Genomic DNA, 26,342 nt, shown 5'->3' on the forward strand with positions numbered 1-26,342 from the left:
CAAAGGAACACTTGTGATGTTAAACTCAATCAAAAACCAGGCTCGGTGTCTTCGCTTTGGCTTTTCTGTCCCGCTCGGCCCTGTTCAACCGGCCGAGGCCTGCAGAGTTAAGAATAGCAAGCGCTCAAATAAGTCGAGTGTGAACAAACGTGAGGTCCAGAACTTTCCTTGGTGGAGTCACCTGACACCCCGGTGGGCTCTCCCGGCGCTCTATATACTCCGGGGAGCAGAGACGCTCGCCCTCTTAGTCTGCCTGCCAGGAGAGCGAGGGGCGTGCTGGAGAGGAGCTCAGACCGCGGTGCTGAGTATTGGGCGAAAGCACAGCATCATTTTAAAACTCAGTAAACTCTCAAGTCTCGAACAACTAACTGCGCAAGGTAACTTCAAATACAAGAAGCATCGTGGCCTGGCTTCGTAGTCTTGTCTTGCTTTCAGTTTGAATATCCTAACAGCCAAAACTGGGCGGTTCTCGACGGTTGCATGGCTTCTTGTGAAACACCGGCATGTGAAACAGGATTCCTGTGAAAAAGGGGATATCTTCGAAAGTCATAGCTTTGTCACACAGTTGCATTTCAAAGTTTCAGCTGCCAAGGAAAATTCACTAAAGAAGTTTTTGCCGCTGTTCTGTGTTGCACAACTGGATAACAAGTGATAATTCAATACCGTGTTCTGGCTGCAGCGGCTCTGACAGAGAAAGCAGTGAAGTCAGTCTAAGAGCAGCGCTTTAGTGTTCTGTGATTTTACAGTGAACTCCTCCTTTGTGTTTGAGACTGATTCTTTTGAATCTGTTTCTGTCAGTGGTCACTACCACATGACTTTTTTCGTAACAGCAGCAGACTTCTGTTAAATCTTCACTGACATTACTGAGATTCAAAGCTGTATTTATTTCTAACCCCACTGTTTCGAGATCAAGCAAAGTTTTTTTTTTTTTTAATTTAAATTTGATTATTGAGCCAGGAATTTTTAGCCCTCTTCCTTCCAGTCATATGCGTTCATACTATTTCTAGTAACCATGAGCTATTTGAAGCCAGCTGTCGGAAAATAAAGGCATTGCTCACTTCTGCAGGATCAGTACGTCACTCTCAGAAAGCCTGACTGAGACACGCCGATGGCATGTCGCTGAGAGTGGAGGAGCAGCGTAGGCAGGGAATTAAATGGCAGCGTGACAAACTGATTCGGTCTCATGTGTCAGGAGCCGGTTTAAGCCACTATCCCAAGTAAAGCACACCGCTGCTGAATGAGCATCATGTTAGGGACAGCATAGCACGCAGGTCAATACTTTTCAGAGGATAACACATGCTTGAAGTGTCACTGTAAAAAAAACTAATCAGAAACAATTATAACTTGATGGTAAATATATAGAATAGGATAAAATTGATCTTCTCTGTCATTGTTGAGACACAGTGAAAATAAAAAAGCATATCTTATTTACCTCTGAGTGGAAAAAGAGCAGTTACCTGGGATAAACATTGCTCTTGCTCATATGCTTATTTTGTTTATCTCAGATGTCGAAAGGACCAGCAGTAGGAATTGATTTGGGCACCACGTATTCCTGTGTGGGCATCTTCCAGCATGGCAAAGTGGAGATCATCGCCAATGACCAAGGGAACAGGACCACACCCAGCTACGTGGCGTTCACCGACTCCGAGAGACTTATTGGGGATGCTGCCAAAAACCAAGTGGCTATGAACCCGACCAACACTGTGTTTGGTAAAAACCACCACACCCCCACAATCACACACTCATCGATTGCCATGAAAGGAAGAAAATTTAAACTGTGCAAACTTGTCCTCTCTTTTCAACTTTCAGATGCAAAGCGTTTGATTGGACGTAAATTTGATGACCCTGTGGTGCAATCCGACATGAAACACTGGCCGTTTAAAGTTGTCAATGACGCCACCAAACCCAAAGTGGAGGTTGAATACAAGGGGGAGATCAAGACCTTCTTTGCTGAGGAGATTTCCTCAATGGTGCTCACCAAAATGAAGGAGATCTCTGAAGCTTACCTGGGCAAGGTACATTACAGTGATTATTTAACTCTATATGCATGATTACTTCACTTTCATACTGGTTTTCAGTTACTTTGAGGAAACCTAATCCAGACTATGCCAAACTCAGAATCCACTTTGCTAAAAATAGATAAAATACCTCTGGGTTTGTTGAAGTTTTTGTAATGTTTTACTAATTGACTTAAACTTGTGTTCTCCTTGCAGCCTGTTAACAATGCAGTTGTCACAGTCCCTGCTTACTTCAATGACTCCCAGCGTCAGGCCACCAAAGATGCAGGAACCATCTCTGGGCTCAACGTGCTTCGGATCATCAACGAGCCCACCGCCGCTGCCATTGCTTATGGCCTGGACAAAAAAGTAATCACTAAAACGATAACCTTGTGCCATTTTAAGTCCCCGTTGCTGACTGTTATTTACATCTTATCTTATAGGTTGGTGGCGAACGCAATGTTCTCATCTTTGACCTTGGGGGTGGTACTTTCGATGTGTCAATTCTGACAATTGAAGACGGCATCTTTGAGGTGAAGTCCACCGCCGGCGACACGCACTTGGGCGGTGAGGACTTTGACAACAGGATGGTCAACCACTTCATTGCCGAGTTCAAGCGCAAGTTCAAAAAGGAAATCAACAACAACAAGCGTGCTGTGCGTCGCCTTCGCACGGCATGCGAGCGTGCCAAGCGCACCCTCTCCAGCAGCACCCAGGCCAGCATTGAGATCGATTCCCTCTTCGAGGGCATCGATTTCTACACCTCCATCACCAGGGCCCGTTTTGAGGAGCTCAATGCTGATCTGTTTCGTGGAACCCTTGAGCCCGTGGAGAAGTCCTTGAGGGATGCAAAGATGGACAAGTCCCAAATCCATGACATTGTCCTGGTGGGTGGATCCACACGTATCCCCAAGATTCAGAAGCTTCTGCAGGACTTCTTCAACGGCCGGGACCTCAATAAGAGCATCAACCCCGATGAGGCTGTGGCCTATGGTGCAGGTACGAAATGTCATTAACAACAGCTTCAACATGTTTCCAGCCATGTTCCAATTTATGTGCAAATATTTCCCAGAATCTTTATGGTCACTATTTACAATATCTATAATCTGTCCACAGCTGTGCAGGCAGCCATCTTGGCTGGAGATAAGTCTGAGAATGTCCAGGACCTGCTCCTGCTGGACGTCACGCCCCTGTCTCTGGGAATTGAGACAGCTGGAGGAGTGATGACCGTCCTTATCAAAAGAAACACCACTATACCCACCAAGCAAACCCAGACGTTCACCACGTACTCAGACAACCAACCTGGGGTGCTCATTCAGGTAGAGTCACATCACAGATCAAGTCAAAGAAGAGATCCTTCTGCTTTGAAAAGAGTGAATTTCAAATACTCTTCAATGGTTTGTGTTACAAAAGTATAAAAACATCAATTTAAATACTTTTCCTTAGGTTTTTGAAGGTGAGAGAGCCATGACCAAGGACAACAACATCCTTGGAAAGTTTGAACTGACTGGTATTCCACCTGCACCCAGAGGAGTCCCCCAAATTGAAGTGACCTTTGACATTGATGCCAATGGTATTCTCAACGTGTCAGCTGTGGACAAAAGTACTGGAAAGGAAAACAAGATCACCATCACCAATGACAAGGGTATAAATACACCAAAGTATCTCTTACATCCAGCACTGACTCACTCATGAATCATCAAATGCAAAACCTTGGTGTGCACTAACAACAGGCCATAAACACATCTTTGTGTTTCCTCCCTCCACAGGGCGCTTGAGCAAAGAGGACATTGAGCGCATGGTCCAGGAAGCGGAGCAATTCAAGGCCGAGGATGACGTTCAGAGAGAGAAGGTCACAGCCAAGAATTCCCTCGAGTCTCTGGCGTTCAACATGAAGAGCACTGTGGAGGACGAGAAGCTCCAAGACAAGATCAGCCCCGAGGACAAAAAGGCAATTGTGGACAAGTGCAATGAAGTCATTGCTTGGCTGGACAAAAACCAGGTAATATTCCTTCAACCACGGAATCCTAATAACACAATCACCAAGTCTGGCTAACATACAAACCGTGGAAGGTGCCTAATGATTTCCTCCCTATGCTACCCAGACTGCAGAGAAGGACGAGTATGAACACCAGCAAAAGGAACTTGAGAAAGTGTGCAATCCCATCATCTCCAAGCTGTACCAGGGAGGCATGCCCGGAGGAATGCCAGGAGGAATGCCCGGAGGAATGCCTGGTGGCTTCCCCGGTGGCGCTGGAGGCGGCTCCTCTTCTGGCCCAACTATCGAGGAGGTCGACTAAACACTGCAGTCTGTGTTTCTGTATACCAACATATATTTACAGCCATAAAGGCAGTTTCTTCTTCTTCTTCTTTTTTTACCTGGTATGAATACAGTCAGATCCCTGGTTTGTGCCTGAATGTTATCAAGTTCTCAGCAAATGAAAAGAACAAATTTGGTGCAGATTCATCTAACAGCTCATTATTGATGTCTCAATCATATCATTTCACAACTGTGATTTCTAAAAAGCAAACCAATAAAGACCATCAGTAAAACTCAACTTTGCAAACGGTTGTGTTTATTTTGGTTCAGATTTTATATTTACATTTATCAGCTACAGCACAATGATTACTGCAAAAAGAGTTGTGCAGAGACACACACCTACAGCATATGAAATCTGCTGACACAATGGTTTCTGAGAAACAGTTACATTTAAGACAGACTTCCTTTTTCGCTGCATCACCATCTCACAGGAAATGTTTTCAATGAAAAAGAAACACCCTTATCTGATACAATCAGATGAGGTTCTTACAGATTGAGCAGAAATTTATTTTCACCGCTGCAGTTAGTTTGGTGCTGTAGTAAAGCCAATGTGTGCAGTTTGACTGTACTCTACATTTTGGGGGCATGCTTTGGCAATTTGGTGTGTCAATTTGCAACAAATGGATTGACAATAGCAAAATATTACCTCATAAACCATTTTGCAAAAGACAAACAACAGAGGTACAGTACTTATCGCCATGTGGTCTGTTCCCAGGCAGGTGGGGCAGGTGGGATTTACACATGGAATTCAGGGTCAACCGCTTAAAATTCACTTATAAAAGCCAGTTTTTCACACAGCTGAGACTCAGGGACGTGACTCGCTACCGAGACAGCACCATGTTCTTGCTCATTAGCTGTTTTGCCCTCGTGGCATCCGCTTTCGGTGAGTGTTCAGAGCTCAGAGTTATTGTGGAGAATCTGAGATGAGTGTGAGCAACTGTCGGTTTCGTTCTTAAGGTTCTGATACTTCGTTGTTACCGGTTGTTTTAAATTGTTCTTGTTGGGCTTCAGGGTGTGGAGTGCCCGCCATCAGGCCTCAGGTCAGCGGACATGGCAAGATTGTGAATGGAGAAAACGCTGTGTCTGGGTCTTGGCCCTGGCAGGTTTCTCTTCAGGTAATTATTTGGGCACATTCATAAGTTTGCTTGTTTTGTTTTGTTTTTTTAGTTTTAACACTCACCAACTGCATCAACTAATTATCGCAGTTAATAAAACTGTTAAAAAATCTATTTAATCCTAGGATGGTAGAGGATTTCACTTCTGTGGAGGATCCCTGATCAACCAGTACTGGGTTGTGACTGCTGCACATTGCCGCGTGTCGTGAGTGACTTCATTTGAATAAAGCAAGACAATAAAAATCCTTCTCCTCATATCCTGTATTCATTCCCTGCTTGTTCTTATTTTCTCCAGTCCAAGAAGCCACCGTGTTATCCTGGGAGAACATGATCGTCAGTCCAACAGTGAGCAAATTCAGGTCAAGGCCATCTCCAGGGTAAGGAACAACACTGAAAACGTAAACTTTTGTGCGTCTGAACTGTTCTGAAATTGGTTGACAGTACATCCTCTTCTCTGTCTCCAGGCCATTTCTCACCCCTACTACAACGCCCAGAACTTCAACAACGACATTACGCTGCTGAAGCTGTCCTCCCCAGTGCAGTTCACCTCCCGGATTTCCCCCGTGTGCCTGGCCTCCTCCAGCACCAGCATCCCCTCTGGAACCACGTGTGTCACCACTGGATGGGGCAAGACTGGCCAGACCTGTGAGTGATGCAAAGACATGTGGAACATTTACAGACACAGATCTGAACTTCTAGATTTTTGCTGATGAACCCAAAGGAATGCATTGTTACCCAAATTAAAGCCAGACTGTTTAATTCAGTTTTATTTCCAATGGTGCCAAATGTAACACAGCCACTTCAAACCCAACACCTTTACATGAGCAAGAATCGCTGATGGAAGACAATTCACTTCTAGATGTCCTGTTAAAGTGCATATGAACTCATGATTTCCCTTTCTGCCACAGCGAGCCCTCGTTTCCTCCAGCAGACCTCTCTGCCTCTGCTCAGCCCTCAGCAGTGCAGGAGCTACTGGGGCCACAACAGAATCACTGACGCCATGATCTGCGCTGGTGCCTCCGGCGTGTCCTCCTGCCAGGTAACAACCAGAGTGGAATATAAAAGAAACAACTGTACGAGCCATCACCTTCAGTTTGTCTCAGGCATCGTAATCAATTTTATTTTGTCAGCAGTCATCTTCTAACATCACTGTCTGAATTCAAATGCTTTAACGATTGAATATTTGATTGTACAGCTGAATATGCCGTTTGTTTTTTTCTAAGCCAATTATTCCTCTTCTTTTAGGGTGACTCTGGTGGCCCTCTGGTCTGCCAGAGCGGTGGTGTGTGGAGTCAGGTGGGCATTGTGTCCTGGGGCACCTCTAACTGCAACGTGCGCACCCCCGCTGTGTACGCCCGTGTGTCCTACCTGCGCCAGTGGATCGACCAGACCGTCGCTTACAACTAGAGCGCAAACCCACAATGCTCCAGCACAAGCTCATCATATGAATTTCTACCACCACTTCATACAGCACGGATGAGAACTTGATGCAACAGCATCGATTACAAAACGGTAGCAGCGTCACACTGCACTGCTGTCTCGTGCTTTTGTCAAAGGTCAATAAACTCTTAAGTTTAAGATGAATGTTGGTTTTATGTCTGTTTTTTTTTTTTCAATTGAGGCTTCAAACCACAATGTTCATAAAGGCCATGGAGACAACGTGTGAGTGTGTGGCGAGCAAAGAAGCTATGACAGATTTATCCGATGCAACTTCCTCCAGGTGACGTTAAGTCTTTTCCAAGTCTGCACAAACACATGTAGGCTGGATTGTCGGGTTTGCAACTGGCAAACTGTTGCTAGATAGTGAAATCAGCCTGTTCCACTGCACTTACACTCCGCCAAGATCTGGCTTGTCATAGCTGGCCTACCGACTCACGCAGCTTTCAAAACTGACACAAGTTGTCAGCCTGTGGTCATTTACGGCGTGTGAAAAGGGAAGCCTGGCCCTTACGTATATATTGCATATAATGCCACAACACCATATGTTTTGGAGATGTTTTGATAGCTAAAGGCGAACATGCACATGTTGATGCCAGCACACGTCGCTGGTTAACTTGTCATGTCTAGTAATTGTATAATAACGCTGTATTGATGGGCAACACTGTAATGTACTTCTGGCTATTGTAGTCTGCGGACCACATGAGACCCTTTGGCTTTTCCTGTTAGAGGTCAACTCTACTTTTCCACTGTGTGGATAACAACAACATGTCTTCATTGTGTTGAAAGATTACAGTTTGAGTCACCAGAATCACACAAAACACAAACAAATCTGACAACTTTTCTGATGCAAAGCAGAAACAATTGCTTATCAAAACCATACTTTGGATTATAGTCCGAGCATTGAGAAACAACTGCTCCTCAACCCTCCTAACTGAGCTTCCTTTAACACATGGCCAACTGGGAACAATGTTATTGTATGAAGTGCCATGTTTTGCTCACTTCCCGTGCACAAGTATTGTCTCTCATTGGCAGCTGTACAAACCAAGAAGGAGGGGTGAATAAAAAGGAGTGACAGATAGCAATGCACCCACACACACACACACACACACACACACAAAAACACACTTGAAGTCAGAGTGTTGTCACTGCAACGAAGATGGGGACTGGTAAGATACTTTAAATATATATTAACATTCACTTTTAAAATGCACTGGCCCATCACATGGCCCACCTTGCTAAATTAGGACAAAATAAGTTTATTCATTTGTCTTGACAAAGGTAATCTTTTCTGATTATGAAACATATTTCAATGCAGACATCAACATGCAGTTTAGCATAAAATTGTGTTGCAAAGTTAACCATCAGATGGGCAAGAGTAGCATTGACATATAGGTCATTCACTGTTCATTGTTTTGAAATTCATAACTTTTCTTTTCTTTGCACAAATTGTAGAATTCAAATCAATTAATCATCATTGTCATTTTTAAAGGTTCTTTATACTTTGATGCATTTTATTGCTATTTTCCATCATCAGGTAAAAGTTAAGAGACTCTGATGCTTTTCTGGGTGTGTAAACTCACTTCTTTTTGTCATTTTTTTGCCATCAGAAAACACCACTTCCCCCACGAATCGGTCCCCTGGGCTGGACGAGATTTACCGACGCATACAAACAGCGAACGTGGTCATCTACTGCCTCATCGTCATATTTGGGACTCTGGGTAACGGCCTGGTGATCTACGTGACGGGCTTCAAGATGAAGAGAAGCGTCAACTCAGTGTGGTTTCTCAACTTGGCCCTAGCTGACTTCCTCTTCACCACCTTCCTGATTTTCTCCACTGTTTCTCTCTCTCGAGGACACCAGTGGCCTTTTGGGCAGCCCATGTGCAAGTTCAGCAACTTTTTGTCGTTAGTGAACATGTTTGCCAGCGTGTTTTTTCTCACAGCCATCAGCCTGGACCGCTGCGTGTCCATTTGGGTGGTGGCGTGGGCGCAGAACAAGCGCTCTGTCCGCAAAGCACAGATCATGTGCGTGGTCGTCTGGGTGACGGCAGCGATCTGCAGCATCCCTAATGCCACGTTTCGCTCGGTGAAAGAGATACGAGGAGTCTTCAAGTGCGTTTACGGCAGAGAAATGACGCCCGAACAGAAATGGATCCTTTACACTTTCCGTTTTGTCATGGGCTTCCTCATCCCGTTCCTGGTGATACTCGTGTCCTATGTGGCTATCGGGATCCGTGCACGACGTCTGCACAATACAAGGAAACGAAGACCCTGTCGAATCATTCTTTCTATCATTTTTGCCTTTTTCATCTGCTGGCTGCCTTTCCACGTTGTGAGCTTTATGGAGTTAAAGGCCAAGACGAATCCTTCACTCCGAAGCGTTGTGAAGATCGGAGGACCTGTGACACTGACTCTAGCTTTCATGAACAGCGCCTTGAACCCCATCCTCTATGTTTTCATGTGCGAGGAGTTCCAGAAGAAGCTGAAGCGCTCCATATGCTTCGTCCTTGAGAGCGCCTTGGCAGAGGACCCCACATCATTTAAGTCCTCTCGTTCTTTCTCCACACAACTCTCACGGATTGTCCACAAGTCGGAGTCTGCTCCGCTGGAAGACAGAAAGCTGTCCACAGACTTGAACTAATCTTTAAACATTTTGCTGCGCTATGATGAACTGCACATCTGCTCAATGGGGGCTGGAAGTCACAGCTCATAAAACCCAGGAATCATGAACAATTTCCATATTTTTTACCTTTCTAATGTCACCTGGCAACAACTAACTGCTTTGCTGCATCAGCCAAATTGAAAACACCCGTTTGCTCACAGCACGAAAACATTGTGAATAGATGCTGTCGGATATGGCATTGCTTCAAGTTAACGAAGATTTATTCTGTTTTTCTTTTTCAACTTTTGATGCTCATGCTGATTACTGCACGAAAAACAAGCCCGTCATTTAACTTCAACTGAAATGCATGTCTATAAAACCAATAAAATAGTGTTGTTGAGCTGCTCTCTTCTTTACCAGTGAACGTGAACGTGACGTTTACCTCACCACTGTTTCAACAGGATGCCGCAGCGGTTTAGAGTTGAGATCTTTTAATTGCAGAATGAGAATGATCATTATCTTAGTACCTTGCTACACCTCGGAAACATGGACTTGTGCATGGGTTGGTTCAGTTAAATTAAAAAAAAAAAACAACAAAAAAAACAACCTATAAATACTTGTAGTTGATGTATTAAACCACAAATAGAAGTACTGGCCCTTAGTTGCTTGGAACGTTAAACCACACATGGGTGATGTTTTGCTAGCTCTTCGCTTTTGCACTTCTGAGTGTGAGAAACAAATGTTGTGGTTAATGTTAAAATAGAACACACAGAAATATCAGACCCAGGAGTGAGCAATCGCTATGGTGCAACCAGTGACACAAATCGAATGGAATGGGGTTTTTTTTTGTAGTTGTCGTGGGGTAGACTGTGATGAAAACTTCTATATCTTTACAAAAGCAAAGATTACCACAATCTCAACATGAAGCTAACTTTAATTAAAATTGCTGGTGCGAAATACAGTGAAATGTGAGGAAAAACTTCTCCCATAGCTAGATAGATAGGTTCTGTGGAAAAATGGTAAAACTGAGTCAATCAGACAAGTACAGTGAATTTTATGAATAAAAATGTCCGACGATACAACACGAGACACACCCATACAGGAAACCGTACCAAAACACTTGCAGTGCAAAGGACAAATGAACTTGAGGCTCAAAGTTCTGTGAATGTTCCTCTACTGGTGTGACAGTGTGTCCACACAGCGGCCGTGGCTCCTTTCAAACTGCATAGAATTCATTCTGTGTTGAGGATCTCCAGGGTCGTCAGTGGTCGTAAAGCTCCTTCATTTCCTTCAGGATCTTGATGCTCTCGCTGTATCTTAACTGGTTCTTGTTGGAGCACTCCTTCCATCTGGAAAACATATTCACATGTGGCAACTCGCACCTTAATTCCCTTTTTCAGTGAATTTTCAAAATGTAAACGCACTGACATGAAATGTGCAGCACCTGTAAGCAAATGTTGCAATAAATCTTATTTACACACCTCAAGGTGTCTAGTGGGATTTACTAAGTGAACATGGCTTTTCCACGTTTTAGTTTGAGATTATGCTGACTTCATCCATATAAAACACCTAACACCAGTAGCCACTCGGTAAAAATGGTTCATAACCCACAACCTAATAATAGGCGATCATCAAAGACTTACTTCTGTCTGATCTTCTTCCAGCGTTCCATGTGGTCGCCTATATGAGCTCCTGATGCAGCCACTTCTGGGAGCTACAGAAAGAAAAGGAATTATAGTCAACTTTTAACAAAGGAGACGATTCCTAAGTGTGTTTATTTTTAGTTTGCAAAATCAGTCAGATTAATGCAATGAAATGTTACACAAGAACCTTAGTAACTGTGGGTTTTTCAGTTTGTGGGATCCTGAGATTTATGGGTTCACCGGAGGAGCTGAAAGGACACGAGGTCGGAGGAGGGAGTCTGTACACATTCTGACCTTTACCATTGATCATATCTGAAACCTGGAAAAGAAAAGAAATAAAATACAAATTTGGAAAATCAACATTGGCTGAATAAAAGTAATAACACATTTACTACATTATTGAACTAACACAGCCACTAAAAATCAAGAGGACCTTTAAAATCACAGGATTTTACTTCTAATAACAAGAGGAAAACAATCCAACAACCGTGGTCTGACCTCCTCCTCCACCATGCTGTATGGAGAACCCGGGCAAGCTGCTGGTTCTCGGACGGACGGATTGTTCCTCATCCAGGCGCGGCAGATCGGATAGAGCGGGGTGCTGGTGTTGAATTGAGCCAGATCAACACTGCGATCGAACAACTTAATAATGTATGCATCTAGCAAAGGGAGAAAGAAAGAAAACAAATATACAAAAAATATTAAAAAATGTGCTGTGTGACTTCTCACCGTGCCATTAGCATCATGAACGTACTTTGTTTATGGTGGTTTGTCTCTGGTATGCTCTCGTCCATCTCTTTTCGCTTCTTCCTCCTGTGCTGTGGGAAGCGCGCTGAAGGTCTGAGAATAACAATCATTTAAAAAAAAGGGGGGGGGGGAATAATAAATATAAACACAGATGCTTAGGTATGATCTCTTCAACAGAATTTAGTAATTGTTTTTGAAAATCTTTATGCCAATTCAATTATTCTAATAGTGATTTTGCATTTGATGCATTAGTCATGCCTGTTGATGTAAAGCAGGCATGCAAATATAAAGTCTGTGTGCCAAAAGTAGTCCACATGAGACTCCAACCTGGCCCCTGCCAAAATATCAAGTATATTGGAGAAGTGTCAATGAAAAAATTGATTTTATCCAATTTTTTTTAAACAGTGGAAGACACAACGCTACACTGAGACCCGAGGTGAGATATGGTGACGCTGATATGAAAGCTTGCTATCTCATTATGCGCAAACTAGCCTCACACCCACACTGTCAGGTTGAGTTTGTAAAAACATGCCTAAAGATGCAGCTATAGGAGCTGCTTTTTGGACAGTTTTACACCAGCAGATTTCATGAAAATTGGCTTTATGATGGGATACAGATAATTTTCAGTAGTAATTGTTTGGTTTTGTGAAAATATGGATATTTGTATCACTTATCCTCATTTTAAAGATGGCCTTCAAACATTATTGTAACAACATTTAAATGGTCTGACCCATTCAAGATGAAATTAGGTTTTATATGGCTCCGGGACTGAAATGGGTTGGATAACTGGTGTAAAGCATAAAATTGTGTTGGACACCATTCTTTACTTTACGAATCATTTCAGTATGATATAAAAACAATGTTTAATATTAGTGACAGACTCATCTGTCTGTACACACTGATGATGTATAAATACTTGCCTTTTACCAGCAGATGATGGAGACAGATCCCTACAGAGAGAACAGGTATATTTTTAAACTAAACATTCACTTATGCAGCATTTATATCAAACATAATGTAGGCCACAGAATAAGTACAAAGCAAATAAAAGTCATCTTACTTGTTTAAAGAGTCTGATGGTAGTTTTCCAGGCTCCCCATCATTTTGCTCCCTGTTCAATATTTAGTGACAGTAGTTTAGACATGGAACAGTAATCTGAACTTCTAAAGAATTCCATTACGTTTACTCACTTTTCATTTTCAGTCTTTTCCACCAGTCCCTTTAATACAGCATCTAATCTACTGCGGGCACCAGCTCCATCCAAATCTGCAGAAATAAGAATAATATAAGCTGAGATAGATAGATAGATAGATAGATAGATAGATAGATAGATAGATAGATAGATAGATAGGTAGATGTCACCAACCAATCAGTCAACAGAAATCCCATTTATTACTTAATGAGATAGATGAAACAGACTGCTTTAAACATATTTCCATTAAAAAACAAGGCGAGTATGACATCATCATGTTTCCCAAGATAATGGTGAGACTGAACTGTGGCCTCAGCCATCAGTTCATCACCGATAAGAGTATCAGCTGATTATTCATCTACAGCTTCTACTGTGAAGCTGTGGGACGGTTGTGCACTAAAATCTCTTCTTTTTTAACCTGGGAACAGCTGATTCAACTTCAGCAGATTATCTTGACCATGTTTACAGGTTTCTGAAAAGATATGCTGCCACGAGATGAAGCGATTTCAGTGATATACTGTCACCTTCTCAATTTGCATGAGAACACAGCGACTGTAACAGTAAATCGATTCTCGTACCTGGCCTTTCAGTCTTGATCTTGACGTGGTGCATTATCCCAACTTTAAAATGTAATCCCCGGAGTATTTAAAAGAGAAGCAAACCTTTAAATCCGCATTTAATGTCTTTGGGTTGACTTGCTAATATCGTTAGCTGGCTAGCTTCGGTTATCGTTTACGGCCAGCTAGCCAGTTTAGTAACAGCGCTTTACTATCGAGTTAATCTCACTCATAATCCTCATATACCGAATATTAGAATCGGACAGACTAAGCTCCGAAACACGTAACGTGTATTAGGGTGAAGATATAAAGCCGATTGAGCTGTTTTTTAACAAGATCAGACCGTGAAGTTTACTACCGACTCCCGTTGCTAACTTAGCTAGTTTTGACAATCAGACGTTCCTCTTCCGCGCGCTGCCTGTTTCCTTTTGTCTGATTGGCTGTGTCGCAAACAAAGCGTGGACTCTAATTGGCTGAGTGCTGCGTCAATCATTCAAACTCATTCTCTGTTGGCTGTTGATTGTGTGACGTAACGACTTTCCAAAAACTGACGCTTTCTTCTGGTTTCGCCGACAACACTGAAGTAAGAAAGACACATTACTGTTTATTAGGTCGAAGCAGTTGAGTTGAAAGTATACATTTGTCCACGAATAAAGTACGTCACGTGTTGCTAATTCCTTTATATCTGTGTCGAGTAATCTGTATAAAACAGTAAATAGGCTTTTGTCGTTTATCCTCTGCGAACATGCCACTCTGCAGGAAGCTTTTTCTGAAATCCAGTCTCCTTTCTCATTTTCAGTGATTATCTGTGATATACGGAAACTGCTATGAAATCCAGGTAAGAGCAAAATGATTCATTTTATTTTTTTAAAAAAATGTCTCGTGTTGTTTCTGTTGTGCATAGGGTTTCAAACATAAGGTCCGTGGGCTAAAATCAACCCACAGGAGGCTGCAATCCGGCCATTCAAACCACAGAACAAATTGAAGAAAACACTGATTGAAAAAAAAATTCTTAAGAGAGTGGCGGATACAACACAACAGAGAGATTATTGTGGCCCCTGGTTGTGTCAACAGGGTTAACCTTTTTAAGTCAAACCGCAAAACTTTCATTGCATTTTGGGAGTCTGTTTATATGAAAACAGTGCTTGGAGCCACTTTTCTGAAAATAAATTGCAAAAGCAATGTGTTTTCACTTGAAACGTTGTAAACAGGGCCCAGCATCAGCCTCAAAGCCATGTTGTCCTTGTGAGTTTGTAAAAGTGCTCATAGTCCCACAGCTATTGGAGATTTTCTATTTATTACATTTCATTGTGTTTTGCACCATAAGTTTTCATTAAAACTGGCTTTATGTTGACATTGTAGTTATTTTCAGTGGTAATTGTTTGGTTTTCATGAAGATATTGACATTTTCATCACTTGAACTCAGTTTAAAGATTAAATTCAAATATTATAGCAGCACTATGTTCCCAGTCAAGATGAAAGTGGGCTGTCTTGTGCTCCCTGGACTAAAATATGTGACACTTCTGCTATAGTGTGTTAACCAGGAGGAATCCCTTCCCATCCTCATCCAAAAAGACGCACCAATACCACCAACCTCTGTCCAAGAAAGACAGAAATACAGTACGTTTACCTGAACAGAAGCCATAAGCCACAAGTATTTTTGAGATTTGAGTAAAGGCAAATATTAATTTCATTTGTGTTCTTGATGCAGACTCGGAGTCCTGTACGCTCAAACCAGCGGTCCCGCTCGAGTCCAGAGAGACAACTGCTGGATGAAAAACATGATCACTACATTCCTGCCGTTGACGGGAGTTCTTTATACACCGAGTCCTGGCCCTCAAGTGACTGTGGATCTCCCCCTGGCAGCAAGACAACCCCACACAAACAATATGAGTCTGCATTACAAGGGGAAAGTGAAGCTTCAGAGCAAGAAATACATCAGCAGGATTCAGTACTTGCAAAGTATGTCTAATGTCATCCCGTTGAATTAAATTAAAAATTACATTTACAGGCTGTTTTCGTGGGGGGTAAAACAACACAATCTAAAGATGAGAGCTGTTTTTCCAGTCGACATCGTAAAGATTGGTTCAAGCAAAAATGACATTGGCTACTATTGTATTTGTTCTTCTCTTTAACAGAACAGTGACTCTATTCCTTAATGAAAAGCAGTAAATTTGCCAGAAACAGTTCATGATTTGCATCATTTTATTTTTTGCTTTTCCAGATACATAGAGCGTTTTCGCCACGGCCGTCCACGGAGTCGAGAGCAGCGCCAGCAGATGGCGTCGGCCGCTGCGGACGAGCCAGCGTCCTTCTGGTGGCTCTCACCTTCATCTCTACCCTCAAGTTCAACACCAACTAAAATAACAGGCAAATGTACAATTTAGATTAAAAGCACCAGTGGCTACCATCTTATGAATTACATTAAAACGTCTGCTGAAATCTCTCTGAACTTTTTGTTTCTCCGAGCAGATGTTTTTCCGTGTGAGGAAGATGACGATGATCCAGTTATTTTTAGTCCGGCTGCACAGCGTCGACATGACAGATCCCTTTCTCCTTGCAGAGGATCGCTTGGTGTGAGTGCGTTTATGAGTTCACTTGAAATGTGCCACAGTTTACACCATTCCTGTGTGTCTTTGCAGAAAATGTCACATTCATCGATAACCGTATGTTAATTAAATACCCGAAAAAGAAAGAAAAAAGTTCTAATTCTACTCTCACCCTGCTTGCACTGACGCCAGATTTAACTAAATGCCTGCTACTTGTATTGTGTGCCAAATAAAACTTTATTCCAGGAGGGTGTGCTCATAAATATTTACATTTCAACACTGCAGCGCTCCATTTGGAAACCTCTTAGATAATACCCTGGAAACCATTGTTTGTCTCACATCAACAGCTGATATATTGTTCAGTCAGCTCGTGTGTTATCCTCATACTGTTATGAAAGATACTGCAACATATTTTAATTTCTAAAGCCGAAGTTGTGCTTCATGGACATTTTGTCATTTGGAAATGCAACATTCATGTTTTCTTTATTATCTTAGTACTATGAGTCTTTTTTGTGACTTAAAATTTCATGAACTGCTTTATTGTTGGTTGTTTCTCAGGGGCTGTCTGACACTTCCCTGGGGGATTTGGACGACATTGAAATACAACATCTTCAAGAAAGAGCCAGTCGACATCTTCTGAGAGGGTAGCAACACCACCGAGTGTGATTACGACGGATACTGTCTCTCCTGCTCTTTGCTGTAATGAACTTGTGTCTTCCTAACAGTGAATGTCTGGGTGAGGGATCAGTCCCTGTCAGCTCCGAGGGTCTTGGAAGCTCAGATTTCTCGCCTCCCGTCACTGTAGATGAACCAGTGCGCCGACCTTTAATTCCCAGTTTAATAAAACAAACGACTGGTAAGGAAAATGCAGAATGTTTGACAATATTTTTGCAATAATCTATTATTGTGTTCTTTATTATTATAATGAGTATTTGTTTAACATTTTCAGTTCAGGAAAGGTTGAACTCGATTCATGGCGCATCCTCGCAAAAACCTGTCGGCCACTCATTTCCTGCCGCCACGCGACCCGAGGAGGACATCTTATTCCAGTGGCGGTTGAGGAGGAAGATGGAACAAGCCAGAGACTGGACTCAGCCCCCTCAGTCCTCCAGCTTTCTTCATCCCTCACTCGGCCGACCATCTCCCGGTTCACTCCTTCCACCAGGAAGTGGACAAGCTTACAAGGTTAAATTCACACTATTTCTTTTCCTCTGTGATTTCTCTTGACTATGATGTCACAGATCGGTTGAATATCTTATTTGTTGTTTAATTAACTTATAGCATGAGAGCCAGAGCGCTCAGCTTCTCCAGCCGTCACATCCTCGTGTCACTGCTCCCCAACCGGAAACCAAGGAGGCCCCCAAACCGAGCCCCCCTCCTGCCTTTGTTGTGTGTGACTCTTCAGTCCCTCAGCACCACGGTGTTGCTCACGTTCCCGCCCACATGCACTTGCTCTGTGATGTCCTGCCCTGTCCCGTCCAGACGGCCCGTTCTGGACAAAGCTTTTCACAAACCACTAATAGACCAGAATCAGATGTTCAGAAAAAGACCCAAATGAAAGACAAATCAGTGAATACTCTCCCCAGTGTCCCATCCAGTAAATATATGCCATCGCCACATTTTTCTGCATCTGGAGCTGCAGAGGGAGACGGGTATTGCAACCAAACTGTCCCTGTCAGAGACCAAGAAAGAAAACCTGAGACAAAGCAATCAAAGAGGGCAACAGTGTGCAGCACACAGCAGAAGAAATCAGCAAGGTAACATAAAAAAAACCCCACAAAACTCAAAGTTTAATGAACATTGGTTTGCTGAGATGTGTGTGGATGATAAACATCTTTCAAAAAACAGGAGTTCTTCACATCAAAAGCTTTCTAAAAGAGCCACACTACAGAAAGAGGGAAGCCAGGAGATTCCCAGTGAAAGCTGCTCGGATGAACAGAAACCACCACCGTCTCCGATCCACAGTGCGTTGGGACAGGTTGGTACATTGACAAGCTTTCGTGAAAAATAATCGAATGTTTTCTCTGCAGTTGAGGTTATGTAAGTGGTTTTTAAGGCAGGCAGGCCGTGTGCATATTTGGTCCTAACATTTCCCCAGAATCTGGTAACCTTCCAGCCGGGTGTTTGATGAGTCCAAGAGATCCTCGTGTTGCTTCTCAGAATGGAAATCTTTGCTGGAGTGGGTTTATAAATAATGATATTCCTGTTTGCTTTATGAGACGATCACATCTGAAAAATGTGGCTCTAATCTTCAGGTGGTATTTCAATCAGAAAAAAAGGGAAACGTTGATGATGACGTTGGCTGCAGAGAAATCCTGATAAAAGCTCTTCTCCCTCAAGGATTTGACAACAGCTGAAAATAAATGATTTCACATGCATGCATTTGGCAATCAACGTTGAGAAACACATTTATTAGAGACAGAGTTATCGTACTGTATCACTTTTAAATCAGTTAATTTATTGATTCTTTAGGAAATTGTTTTGTGCGTCACTAAAGTCCAGTTCCAAACCGTTCTATAAAATCACTGTCAGACTGTCTCTAACCTTATAAGAGCAAAATGCCTTCCTGTAAAGGTCTTTGATCTCCACATGTCTGTTGATCCCAGGTTATTCATCTCTGGGTATTCTCATTGCTTTCTCCCAGGTTGTTTCAGAGGTTTTCTTCTCCGTGTCGGATTCCCCTCCTGCCTCATCAGTTTCCCCTCCGTGCACCGTCCCGGCACGTCCGCAGGCCTCGGTTCCTCCAGGCAGTGCTCAGAACTCCGTGGAGGTCATTTCACAGCTGCTGCAGGAGGCTGAAGGTCAGTTCATGGCTACAAAGGTCACCGACCTTTAGTCCGAGGTTAATCGCGGCAAATATGTCCTGACCAAGAACTTTCTTTTTTGCATACTGCTTATGCGCAATATTTACTCACTGTCGGCTGGTGTACCATGACAAAATATTATATCAGGTTTGAGCTAATAATCGTCCAGCATCGTCCTTTTTATTTTTAGATTCTGATGAGAAGGAATTTGAAGATGACCCTTTGTTACAAGTCCTTCGCAAACAAAGAAAATGGATAAAGGAGCAGATCAGGTACATTAAACGCAACGTCATGTTATTGTAATGATCTGAAAACACAATAACGACAAATCGACTGTATTTTTGATTTCAGTGAAGTGGACTCTCTGTTGATGGAAACCCTGGAGGAGCAACAAGTTACTTGAACATCACCAAGACACGATTTTTTTTTTTTTTTTTAAAGAAATAAAGTTTATTTGTACTTTTCGAAGAAACATTTCCACATTAATGATGCAAGAAATATGTCTGGGTGCATTATTCATCATCATCACAGTCACAATACAGTGCATTTACAAAACCTGTGTCGCTGCAGAATATTTACAAAGTGTGTTTTCTTGAAACATTATGTAAGATTGAGGAGTAACAGCAGAGCAGTATATACAAACCTCGGAATATTACAGCAGTGCCAGGAACATAACAGATGTGTTTTTTTGGCGCTGGCTGGGTGTTTTCTGAGAGGAGGGGCCTGAAGTTATTTCTGTGTGTGCGTTCGTGAAGGCTGCCGCGCACATATTTTCATTTAAGGGGAACCTGGCAGTCGTTTGATGTTATTGGGAGTTAAATGAGGGATCTGGAGTCGTCAGTTTGCAGCATGGGAGCAGACACGATCAGGATGCCCTCTGGAGACACGGCAGACTCCAAAGCCAGGGCGTCCACTCCCTTCGGGATCCGGTAGCGTCGGTTGAACTGGCGGGTTGTGACACCGGGGCCGTCCTTCTACGAGAAGAGAGAGGAACACGGGTTAGGAGACCGACGTAAATCACAGCTTGTATAAATGAACGGAAAAGCACTGTTCCCCTTATACACACCCACCTTTTTCTCCTCATGCTTTCCTTGCACTTCCACAAAATCCCCGGTCACTTTGACCACGAGCTCCTCTGGGCTGAAATATTTCACGTCGACTTGAACTGTGAATCCGTTGTCATCACAGTGCACCTACCAACAAGAATCACAACATCACACTCATATCCTGATTTTTCTTCGCAGTATTTGAACAGGAAACACCAATCCATACTTCCAGGGAACATTCAAATGGATCAATACAACTTTGTCTACGGAAAACACCACTTTCCTTTTTAAGCTAATTAAAAAAAGCCTAAAATGAAAGAATCATATTAAATTTCAATTAAAGGAATAGTAAGATCTCAGTAAACATTAGAATAGTCTGTTTTCATGCATCTCCTCATGTTGGCATTCCTTGGACCTACCTCTGTAGAGCTGCTGTTCTCGCTGTCTGGGATCAGCAGTGTTGGGGACCAGCTGTACTTTCCATAAGTCCCATTCAGCCGGGGAATGAGAGGCGGTAAAACCTTCTCCCAGGGGATACCGCCGGCTGGCTCCAGGCTTGGCAGAATGAAGTCCATTTCTAGTCAGAAAAGTATTCAAAAAAGTGAGTTTCGGACGGACAGCAGTTCAGACTACAAGCATGGGAGGCTAGAAGACAAACGGCACTTGTCAAGTTGTTACCTCCGTTTAAATTCTCTGTCCAGATGAGTACGTCAAAGGGAAAAGGACGGCCCCCTCTTTTAGCGCTTGCCCACCCTGAAGGCAGAACGGCGAGCTCTGATGCCTGTGAGCTCCTCTTCCTCTGGATGTTGACTGACTGTTCCGGCGTGTGTTTTATAGTGGAGTTGCATAATGAGTTGGGAATTCGCGCTGGGGCACCTTGCTTCTGTTATGTCCGTGACTGCATACCCTTGGGTTTTGAGGCACGCTCGCATAGGATAAGAGAGCATTGTTTGGCCAGAGACGCAGCTGTCGGAAGCTTATTGTCAATTAAATGTTTATTAGACCTTATGAATGTTACACCCAGTTCTTTATTTTTAACAGGGCGGACGGCGCTGACACGAGCGAACAATTTGTGCGTAATTATCAGAGCTGTTACGAGACGTATGTTTAAGACCTGTTGTCAAGGAAGGCCTGTCCAAAAATAAGTTCAAAAGATGCTGATGACCCTCCTCAGCCGGTGGCAGATGGACAGTGACAGCAGGGACACCTCAGACACATGCCACAGCATGTGTGCTACCGATCAGCCACCGTCCACCAGGGCCAACGAGGAAGAGAGAAAGAGTATCCCGAACGCCTCTTTAAAATTCTGACAAGGTAACAAACATGGAAGAACCTTGGAAGTCCTTCACAAACATAAATTTTCTGGTTAATCACTCCAGCATTTTCTTGAAGTGACCTCTTGTGTCATGGACAGTACAATGAGTGCCGCTTCTTTCTTGGTCCTGGCACACGGCGGCGAGGTCGGCAGGCATGTTCGGCACGCACACGTTGTCCCTGTTAGCGGCACCGGACCCGTCACTCAGGCTCCGGCTGTGACGGGGAACTCAAATCTGGCACTGATTATGTTATGACTCATAAGAGACGACAGGGAAGTGGGGACATCGGGGGGGAATCAAGGTGTTGGGTTTCACAACAGGCGCCAGCGGTTCTACAGACTTTAAGAGCCGTGTGGGCGTTCAGCGGTGAGTAGTAGGGTGAAAATAGCCCACTGATCAGTCGCCCAAACGTGTGAGGAAAGGGTTCAAAGGTCACGATGGGAGAGCGATATTCAGTTTCAATCAAGTAAAGACACGATGACATGCAAGCAATTTGGATTTTTTTTTTATTTTTATTTTTCATATACATGGAAATATAAATGAGTTTGAGAACACAAACAATAACTACACAGTGTTCAGTTTCAGCCAGACTGATTGCAATCCAATCATCCATCCCATCATTAATATTATTAAACACTGATTAACCTAGTCTAAAGCCAAAAAACTTCCTCAAATCCCTTGGCAGATGTGAAAGTTATTTCTGGAACCAAAAGCATTTTGTTTTAACATTTACTGTAGAAACAAGTCATTCAAAAACAGAATGTTGTTGCAGAAACCAGACAAACCACTGAAGTTTTTCCCCTGTAGTTTAAAAAAAGGAAAAATAATTTGGTCCAGTTTCGTTGATCGTTTCAATTAAAAAAAAAAAAAAGACAGGAAGAAAAGTCAGGGAGTGCCCAGAGGGATTGTGAAGGAGAGGTAATCTCCCACCTCCCCCCACTCTGCTCTGAAGTGCTGGAAAATAGTGATCCACGTGGTGAGAACTGCCACCCATAACAGCAACCCCAGTGCAGACCGCTTCACATCTAGAGGAGAAAATAAAAAGAATTAGTGAAAATTAAATCCACGCAGAAGTAAATAAACACTGTTCATATAACAACACAGCATCTTATCAAAATGGGATGACACTTTTTATTGTATTATAAATATATATTAAAGAAAAAAAAAACCAAACCAAGCTATCAAGAACATTGGCGATCTTCAAATTAAAATGGGACACATTTTGTTCTTCATATAAACTGAAGTATTCAGGGACAATAGAATTAAACTGTTTTTCTGGCCACTTTGTAAGTAGATTATCAAGATCAGTGAAAAACATGTGAGGCCCGATATATGTATGCAGTACAGTTTTTATGATTCTCAAGTCAATGTATCGGTTTTTGAAAATGACTGAACCAGTTAGATAGATAGATAGATAGATAGATAGATAGATAGATAGATAGATAGATAGATAGATACTTTATTAATCCCAAAGGAAATTGTGTAGTCTGTTGCTCACATTCCTAAACCCAGAAATAGAAATAAAGTTAAAAAGTACAGTTAAAAAAAACAAATAGCAACAGCCATAATAAATAAATAAATAAATCCAACATTAAAAAGTCAAGTGGTACTCCATTAGCCTGGCATGCCAGACTGACCTCAAATGTAAATGGTAAATGGACTACACTTGTATAGCGCTTTTTACCCTGCTTGACAGAGCCCAAAGCGCTTCACACTGCAATATCACATCAACCCTTTCACACCATACTGGGTGGTGGTGAGCTACTATTGTAGCCACAGCTGCCCTGGGGCAGACTGTAATGTTACACACAGAGACATATATGTATCTCCGTGTATCCCTAAGCATGGAGAGACAGTCTGGCGTGCCAGGCGAGTACTCCATAAGGTGCTATGAAGTAAAAGTTAAAGTTAAGCACGAAAAAGCAAAGTTCAGGACCAGCATCAGACTCTCCTGCTCCTCCCTGAAGTGGCTGCGTTTTACAGCCTGATGGCACGAGGGACAAAAGAGTTTTTAAGTCTTTCGGTGGAGCAGCACAATGAAAGGTACCTGGAGCAAACAGAGCTCCTTTGCCCAGAGACCACAGGATTTAGGGGGTGGCTCTGATTGGACATGATCGCCCTGATCTTAGAGAGCGTCCTCTGCTCCACCACTTTTCCACCGAGTCCAGGCTGAGTCCAACCACAGAGCCAGCTTTCTTTACGAGCCTGTTCAGCCTTAGAGTGTCCCTTTTCTTGGCGTTGCGTTATTTTTGAGTTCCAGCTGAATATGCCCAAATATATTTGGGCATATTCAGCTGGAACTCAAAATTACAGCAGGCTAGTTTATATTCTGATCAGAATAACTTGTCAAATTCTAGAAATTATCTTTAAAGTAGACACATTTCTACATCTGTACAGAAATCCTGATTACATGAACTGACTAAGCACATAATGCTATATGAAGGAAAGGAGATAAGAGCATACACACACACAAAAACACATCACACTCTTTTTCATTGTAACATTGAGATACAGATTGTAAAACTCACAGGTTTTGATCTGGAGCTGCTCAGTGTAGGCTGGCTTCATGAATGCCTCCCGGAAAAACCAAACAACATTAACGAGCCACAAGAATGGCAGAAATGCAAAACCTCCTGAAAGAAAGCGGAGAAAGATGATCAATGACAGAACAACTTTAAGTAGGCGCTATGCCAAGTTTGTCAAAGTTACTGACAATTCACTGAAACTGGAAGAAAAGTCTCCTCAGGAGTACTTCAGCTCATATATACTGTGGTCAACAGCCACGTGTGAACATTAATCTTACATTATCCTCTACTTTTGCATGAGGCAATCAGAGAAGTTTTTACTTTCAACCTAAGGTTGTATAGTTGTGTCAGAGGACTTTATTATCGGTTCAATCTGTGAGAGAGCTGCAGCTCATCCAGAATGCTGCGGTCAGTTTTCACCAACATAAAGAGGGTGGAGCACGTCACACCTGAGCTTCAAACTCTTCACTGGCTGCATATGTGTCAGAGGATCCACTTCAAAATCGTACTTTTTGTCAATAAATCTTTGAATGGTCTTTGACCTGATAGATCTCAGGTTTACATGTAGAAACATCCAGACCCATGAGGTCCTCGGATGAAGTGTCCCCAGAGTAAGAGGTGAAGGACAAGAACAAAAGCAAGGAGAAGCAGCTTTTGGTTTGTAAGTTCCTCACCTGTGGAACAGACTTCCGGAACACCTGAGGTCTGCTGACACACTACGCTCACTTTTTAGAAATCAGGAATTAAAACATTATTTGCTTAGACTTTTGCTTAAACAATAAAGCTTTTACTTTATTTTCCCCTTTTGATACTTTCATTTTGTGTGTTCATAATCTTATTCATATAAGATTCTTAAGTGCCTCCTTTCAATGGAATTCCGAACTGCCTCGTGTTTCAATGCTGATGTAGAAATCAATTTGCCTTGCAAATAAAGAAATTCATCGTTCCCATTTTCATTGATATTCTATAGAGTCAGTACATGAAGTAATGCTTCAACAGTTGTTTCTATATATTTACGATAATCAACCACTTCATTAGTATCATAACGTCACAAAAACCCACTTTGATCATACATGAGTTTGAATTTCTACATGACTTGACACATCTAAATAGATTTCCTTCAATACCCACGATTGAATTTCTACATGACTTGACACATCTAAATAGATTTCCTTCAATACCCACGATAGGAAGAACCCAAACTCCGTCTTCATAATCTGTCCCTTTGTTGCTTTTGTCACTATTCTTAATTTTTAATGCACTGTTATGTGTCTTGGTACGATTAACAAAGTGTAGCTTTACAGGTTTTTCAGGGAGGTTAAGGTTTATTTTGCATATTATTTTGACCTCCTTCCTACCAAAGCTCGCGTCATAACAAAGACATCAACACAACGATAAAATCTGAACAGGAACTAAATAATTTTCATGAAGGTCTTCCCACCTAAGTAATATTTCCTGCACAGGCTGAGTTTCTCCTCGTTGGGAAGTCGTTCCAGGTTCATTGTGAATATACGTGGACACTGAAAAGAGAAAAAGAAAACAATTTAAAGGGACTCTACGGGAAGACGGTCATCAATGAACAGGGAAACCACTTAAACTGAAACACCGCCAGACATTAACACCGATTACGTCTATATTAAGAACACGGTATTCATCTTGCTTGAAAACAGGCCAAGATGAGTAGTTCTTCTAAAGCTATATGACACAAATGAAGCAGCAAAGCAGTTTTTACAGTCTGCTGATCAACTCTCAATCAGGTGACTTGTTAGCATTTCGCTAGCTTCGCGATGAGTTTCTTTCCTTTATAGGAACAAAAGCAGAAATTCAAAGCAACCTTAGGCTTTATAACACGATCTCCTTGTGTTGTATTAAATAAGTAAGGATATAGCGTGATCCTGTTTTGTTTTACCTCAAATATTTCAGCCAAATCTGAGACAAATTAGCTTGAAGATGCCAACCAAAACTTCCGCCTTCTCGCTGACGCTCTTCTTCTTTTGTTTTTAAATGTAATGCCAGACTACGCTGTGCTGCACACTGCCTCCTAGCGCACCGGAGTGATAACACATGTTGTTCCTGACGCATTGCACATTCTCAAACACACACACACACACGCACACACACACACACACACACACACACACACACACACACACACACACACAACACACACAACACACACACAATCTTAAAATCTTGAATAACTGTGCTTAATTAAAAATTAACTATTTTTCTCATCCTCAAAACAACAGTTGTGTATTATTATTTCTATTTTAGAAAGAGTCCAGAGAAATGAAAACGTGTTGACAACACGATGTTGGATGCAAAAGTGTCTATATAGATCAAGAATTACATAATCTATCAAGACGGAAATAGAACTTTTTTTGACACAATAAGCACTTTTCATAAAGCTGGTCAACAAAAACAATTATTATTCAAATATATGTTTCTGTCGCACCTTCTTATCGAACTTCCTTTTTTTTCATTTATAA

General features: G+C 42.3%; 7 protein-coding genes across 8 annotated transcripts; 4 read left to right on the plus strand and 3 right to left on the minus strand.

The window, feature by feature from the left end:
- The first annotated feature begins 246 nt into the window (after positions 1-246).
- On the plus strand, positions 247-4,555 carry hsc70 (heat shock cognate 70). Of its 2 annotated transcripts, XM_030102178.1 has the most exons (9): positions 247-377; positions 1,506-1,710; positions 1,810-2,015; positions 2,214-2,366; positions 2,441-2,996; positions 3,114-3,316; positions 3,444-3,642; positions 3,767-3,999; positions 4,103-4,555. In XM_030102178.1, the coding sequence occupies exons 2-9, from the start codon at positions 1,506-1,508 to the stop codon at positions 4,295-4,297; spliced, it is 1,950 nt and encodes a 649-aa protein (XP_029958038.1). In that variant the 5' UTR covers positions 247-377; the 3' UTR covers positions 4,298-4,555. The 2 variants fall into 2 exon arrangements, with proteins under 2 accessions (XP_029958038.1, XP_029958037.1); XM_030102177.1 differs by having other exon boundaries at positions 1,506-2,015.
- Positions 4,556-5,127: 572 nt separating this feature from the next.
- On the plus strand, positions 5,128-7,012 carry LOC115396335 (chymotrypsin-like protease CTRL-1). The gene is made up of 7 exons (XM_030102173.1): positions 5,128-5,200; positions 5,329-5,432; positions 5,558-5,637; positions 5,728-5,809; positions 5,897-6,077; positions 6,341-6,471; positions 6,678-7,012. Exons 1-7 carry the CDS (start codon positions 5,155-5,157, stop codon positions 6,837-6,839), a joined length of 786 nt encoding a protein of 261 aa, XP_029958033.1. The 5' UTR covers positions 5,128-5,154; the 3' UTR covers positions 6,840-7,012.
- Positions 7,013-7,975: 963 nt separating this feature from the next.
- LOC115396333 (chemokine-like receptor 1) lies at positions 7,976-10,492 on the plus strand. Its single transcript, XM_030102167.1, has 2 exons — positions 7,976-8,038; positions 8,480-10,492. The coding sequence occupies exons 1-2, from the start codon at positions 8,029-8,031 to the stop codon at positions 9,511-9,513; spliced, it is 1,044 nt and encodes a 347-aa protein (XP_029958027.1). The 5' UTR covers positions 7,976-8,028; the 3' UTR covers positions 9,514-10,492.
- lin37 (lin-37 DREAM MuvB core complex component) lies at positions 10,391-14,010 on the minus strand. The gene is made up of 9 exons (XM_030102174.1): positions 13,635-14,010; positions 13,055-13,130; positions 12,925-12,975; positions 12,785-12,814; positions 11,872-11,957; positions 11,616-11,776; positions 11,305-11,436; positions 11,118-11,188; positions 10,391-10,823 (listed from the first exon to the last, which is right to left on the minus strand). Exons 1-9 carry the CDS (start codon positions 13,666-13,668, stop codon positions 10,736-10,738), a joined length of 729 nt encoding a protein of 242 aa, XP_029958034.1. The 5' UTR covers positions 13,669-14,010; the 3' UTR covers positions 10,391-10,735.
- Positions 14,011-14,155: 145 nt separating this feature from the next.
- On the plus strand, positions 14,156-19,389 carry proser3 (proline and serine rich 3). Its single transcript, XM_030102165.1, has 14 exons — positions 14,156-14,196; positions 14,413-14,451; positions 15,146-15,233; positions 15,325-15,575; positions 15,838-15,983; positions 16,086-16,189; positions 16,721-16,806; positions 16,888-17,018; positions 17,112-17,347; positions 17,444-17,919; positions 18,011-18,140; positions 18,807-18,963; positions 19,157-19,238; positions 19,318-19,389. Exons 2-14 carry the CDS (start codon positions 14,441-14,443, stop codon positions 19,367-19,369), a joined length of 1,950 nt encoding a protein of 649 aa, XP_029958025.1. The 5' UTR covers positions 14,156-14,196; positions 14,413-14,440; the 3' UTR covers positions 19,370-19,389.
- Positions 19,390-19,668: 279 nt separating this feature from the next.
- hspb6 (heat shock protein, alpha-crystallin-related, b6) lies at positions 19,669-20,835 on the minus strand. Its single transcript, XM_030102175.1, has 4 exons — positions 20,691-20,835; positions 20,432-20,589; positions 20,037-20,159; positions 19,669-19,940 (listed from the first exon to the last, which is right to left on the minus strand). The coding sequence occupies exons 2-4, from the start codon at positions 20,585-20,587 to the stop codon at positions 19,782-19,784; spliced, it is 438 nt and encodes a 145-aa protein (XP_029958035.1). The 5' UTR covers positions 20,588-20,589; positions 20,691-20,835; the 3' UTR covers positions 19,669-19,781.
- Positions 20,836-21,823: 988 nt separating this feature from the next.
- On the minus strand, positions 21,824-25,856 carry psenen (presenilin enhancer, gamma-secretase subunit). The gene is made up of 4 exons (XM_030102176.1): positions 25,763-25,856; positions 25,295-25,373; positions 23,857-23,961; positions 21,824-22,353 (listed from the first exon to the last, which is right to left on the minus strand). The coding sequence occupies exons 2-4, from the start codon at positions 25,353-25,355 to the stop codon at positions 22,214-22,216; spliced, it is 306 nt and encodes a 101-aa protein (XP_029958036.1). The 5' UTR covers positions 25,356-25,373; positions 25,763-25,856; the 3' UTR covers positions 21,824-22,213.
- Positions 25,857-26,342: the final 486 nt, after the last annotated feature.

The sequence above is a fragment of the Salarias fasciatus genome, chromosome 11 (assembly GCF_902148845.1).
Source record: "Salarias fasciatus chromosome 11, fSalaFa1.1, whole genome shotgun sequence".
NCBI classification, from domain to species: domain Eukaryota; kingdom Metazoa; phylum Chordata; class Actinopteri; order Blenniiformes; family Blenniidae; genus Salarias; species Salarias fasciatus.

Bases quoted from the DNA above. Each gene is read 5' to 3' on its own strand.
- hsc70 (XM_030102177.1), top strand. From the start codon at position 1,506: ATGTCGAAAGGACCAGCAGTAGGAATTGATTTGGGCACCACGTATTCC. The intron at 3,643-3,766 runs GTATAAATACAC...CTCCCTCCACAG, and splicing joins CACCATCACCAATGACAAGG to GGCGCTTGAGCAAAGAGGAC. The intron at 4,000-4,102 runs GTAATATTCCTT...TATGCTACCCAG, and splicing joins CTTGGCTGGACAAAAACCAG to ACTGCAGAGAAGGACGAGTA.
- LOC115396335 (XM_030102173.1), top strand. From the start codon at position 5,155: ATGTTCTTGCTCATTAGCTGTTTTGCCCTCGTGGCATCCGCTTTCG. The intron at 5,810-5,896 runs GTAAGGAACAAC...CTCTGTCTCCAG, and splicing joins AGGTCAAGGCCATCTCCAGG to GCCATTTCTCACCCCTACTA. The intron at 6,078-6,340 runs GTGAGTGATGCA...TTTCTGCCACAG, and splicing joins GGGCAAGACTGGCCAGACCT to CGAGCCCTCGTTTCCTCCAG.
- lin37 (XM_030102174.1), bottom strand. From the start codon at position 13,668: ATGCACCACGTCAAGATCAAGACTGAAAGGCCAG. The intron at 12,976-13,054 runs GTGAGTAAACGT...AATATTGAACAG, and splicing joins GAAAAGACTGAAAATGAAAA to GGAGCAAAATGATGGGGAGC. The intron at 11,437-11,615 runs GTCAGACCACGG...TTTCTTTTCCAG, and splicing joins ACAGCATGGTGGAGGAGGAG to GTTTCAGATATGATCAATGG.
- proser3 (XM_030102165.1), top strand. The intron at 15,576-15,837 runs GTATGTCTAATG...TTGCTTTTCCAG, and splicing joins CAGGATTCAGTACTTGCAAA to ATACATAGAGCGTTTTCGCC. The intron at 15,984-16,085 runs GCAAATGTACAA...TTCTCCGAGCAG, and splicing joins AACACCAACTAAAATAACAG to ATGTTTTTCCGTGTGAGGAA.
- hspb6 (XM_030102175.1), bottom strand. From the start codon at position 20,587: ATGGACTTCATTCTGCCAAGCCTGGAGCCAGCCGGCGGTATCCCCTGG. The intron at 20,160-20,431 runs GTAGGTCCAAGG...TCTTGTTGGTAG, and splicing joins AGAACAGCAGCTCTACAGAG to GTGCACTGTGATGACAACGG. The intron at 19,941-20,036 runs GTGGGTGTGTAT...CTCTTCTCGTAG, and splicing joins GAAAGCATGAGGAGAAAAAG to AAGGACGGCCCCGGTGTCAC.
- psenen (XM_030102176.1), bottom strand. From the start codon at position 25,355: ATGAACCTGGAACGACTTCCCAACGAGGAGAAACTCAGCCTGTGCAGG. The intron at 23,962-25,294 runs GTGGGAAGACCT...GCTTTCTTTCAG, and splicing joins GTGCAGGAAATATTACTTAG to GAGGTTTTGCATTTCTGCCA. The intron at 22,354-23,856 runs GTGAGTTTTACA...TTTCTCCTCTAG, and splicing joins GCAGCTCCAGATCAAAACCT to ATGTGAAGCGGTCTGCACTG.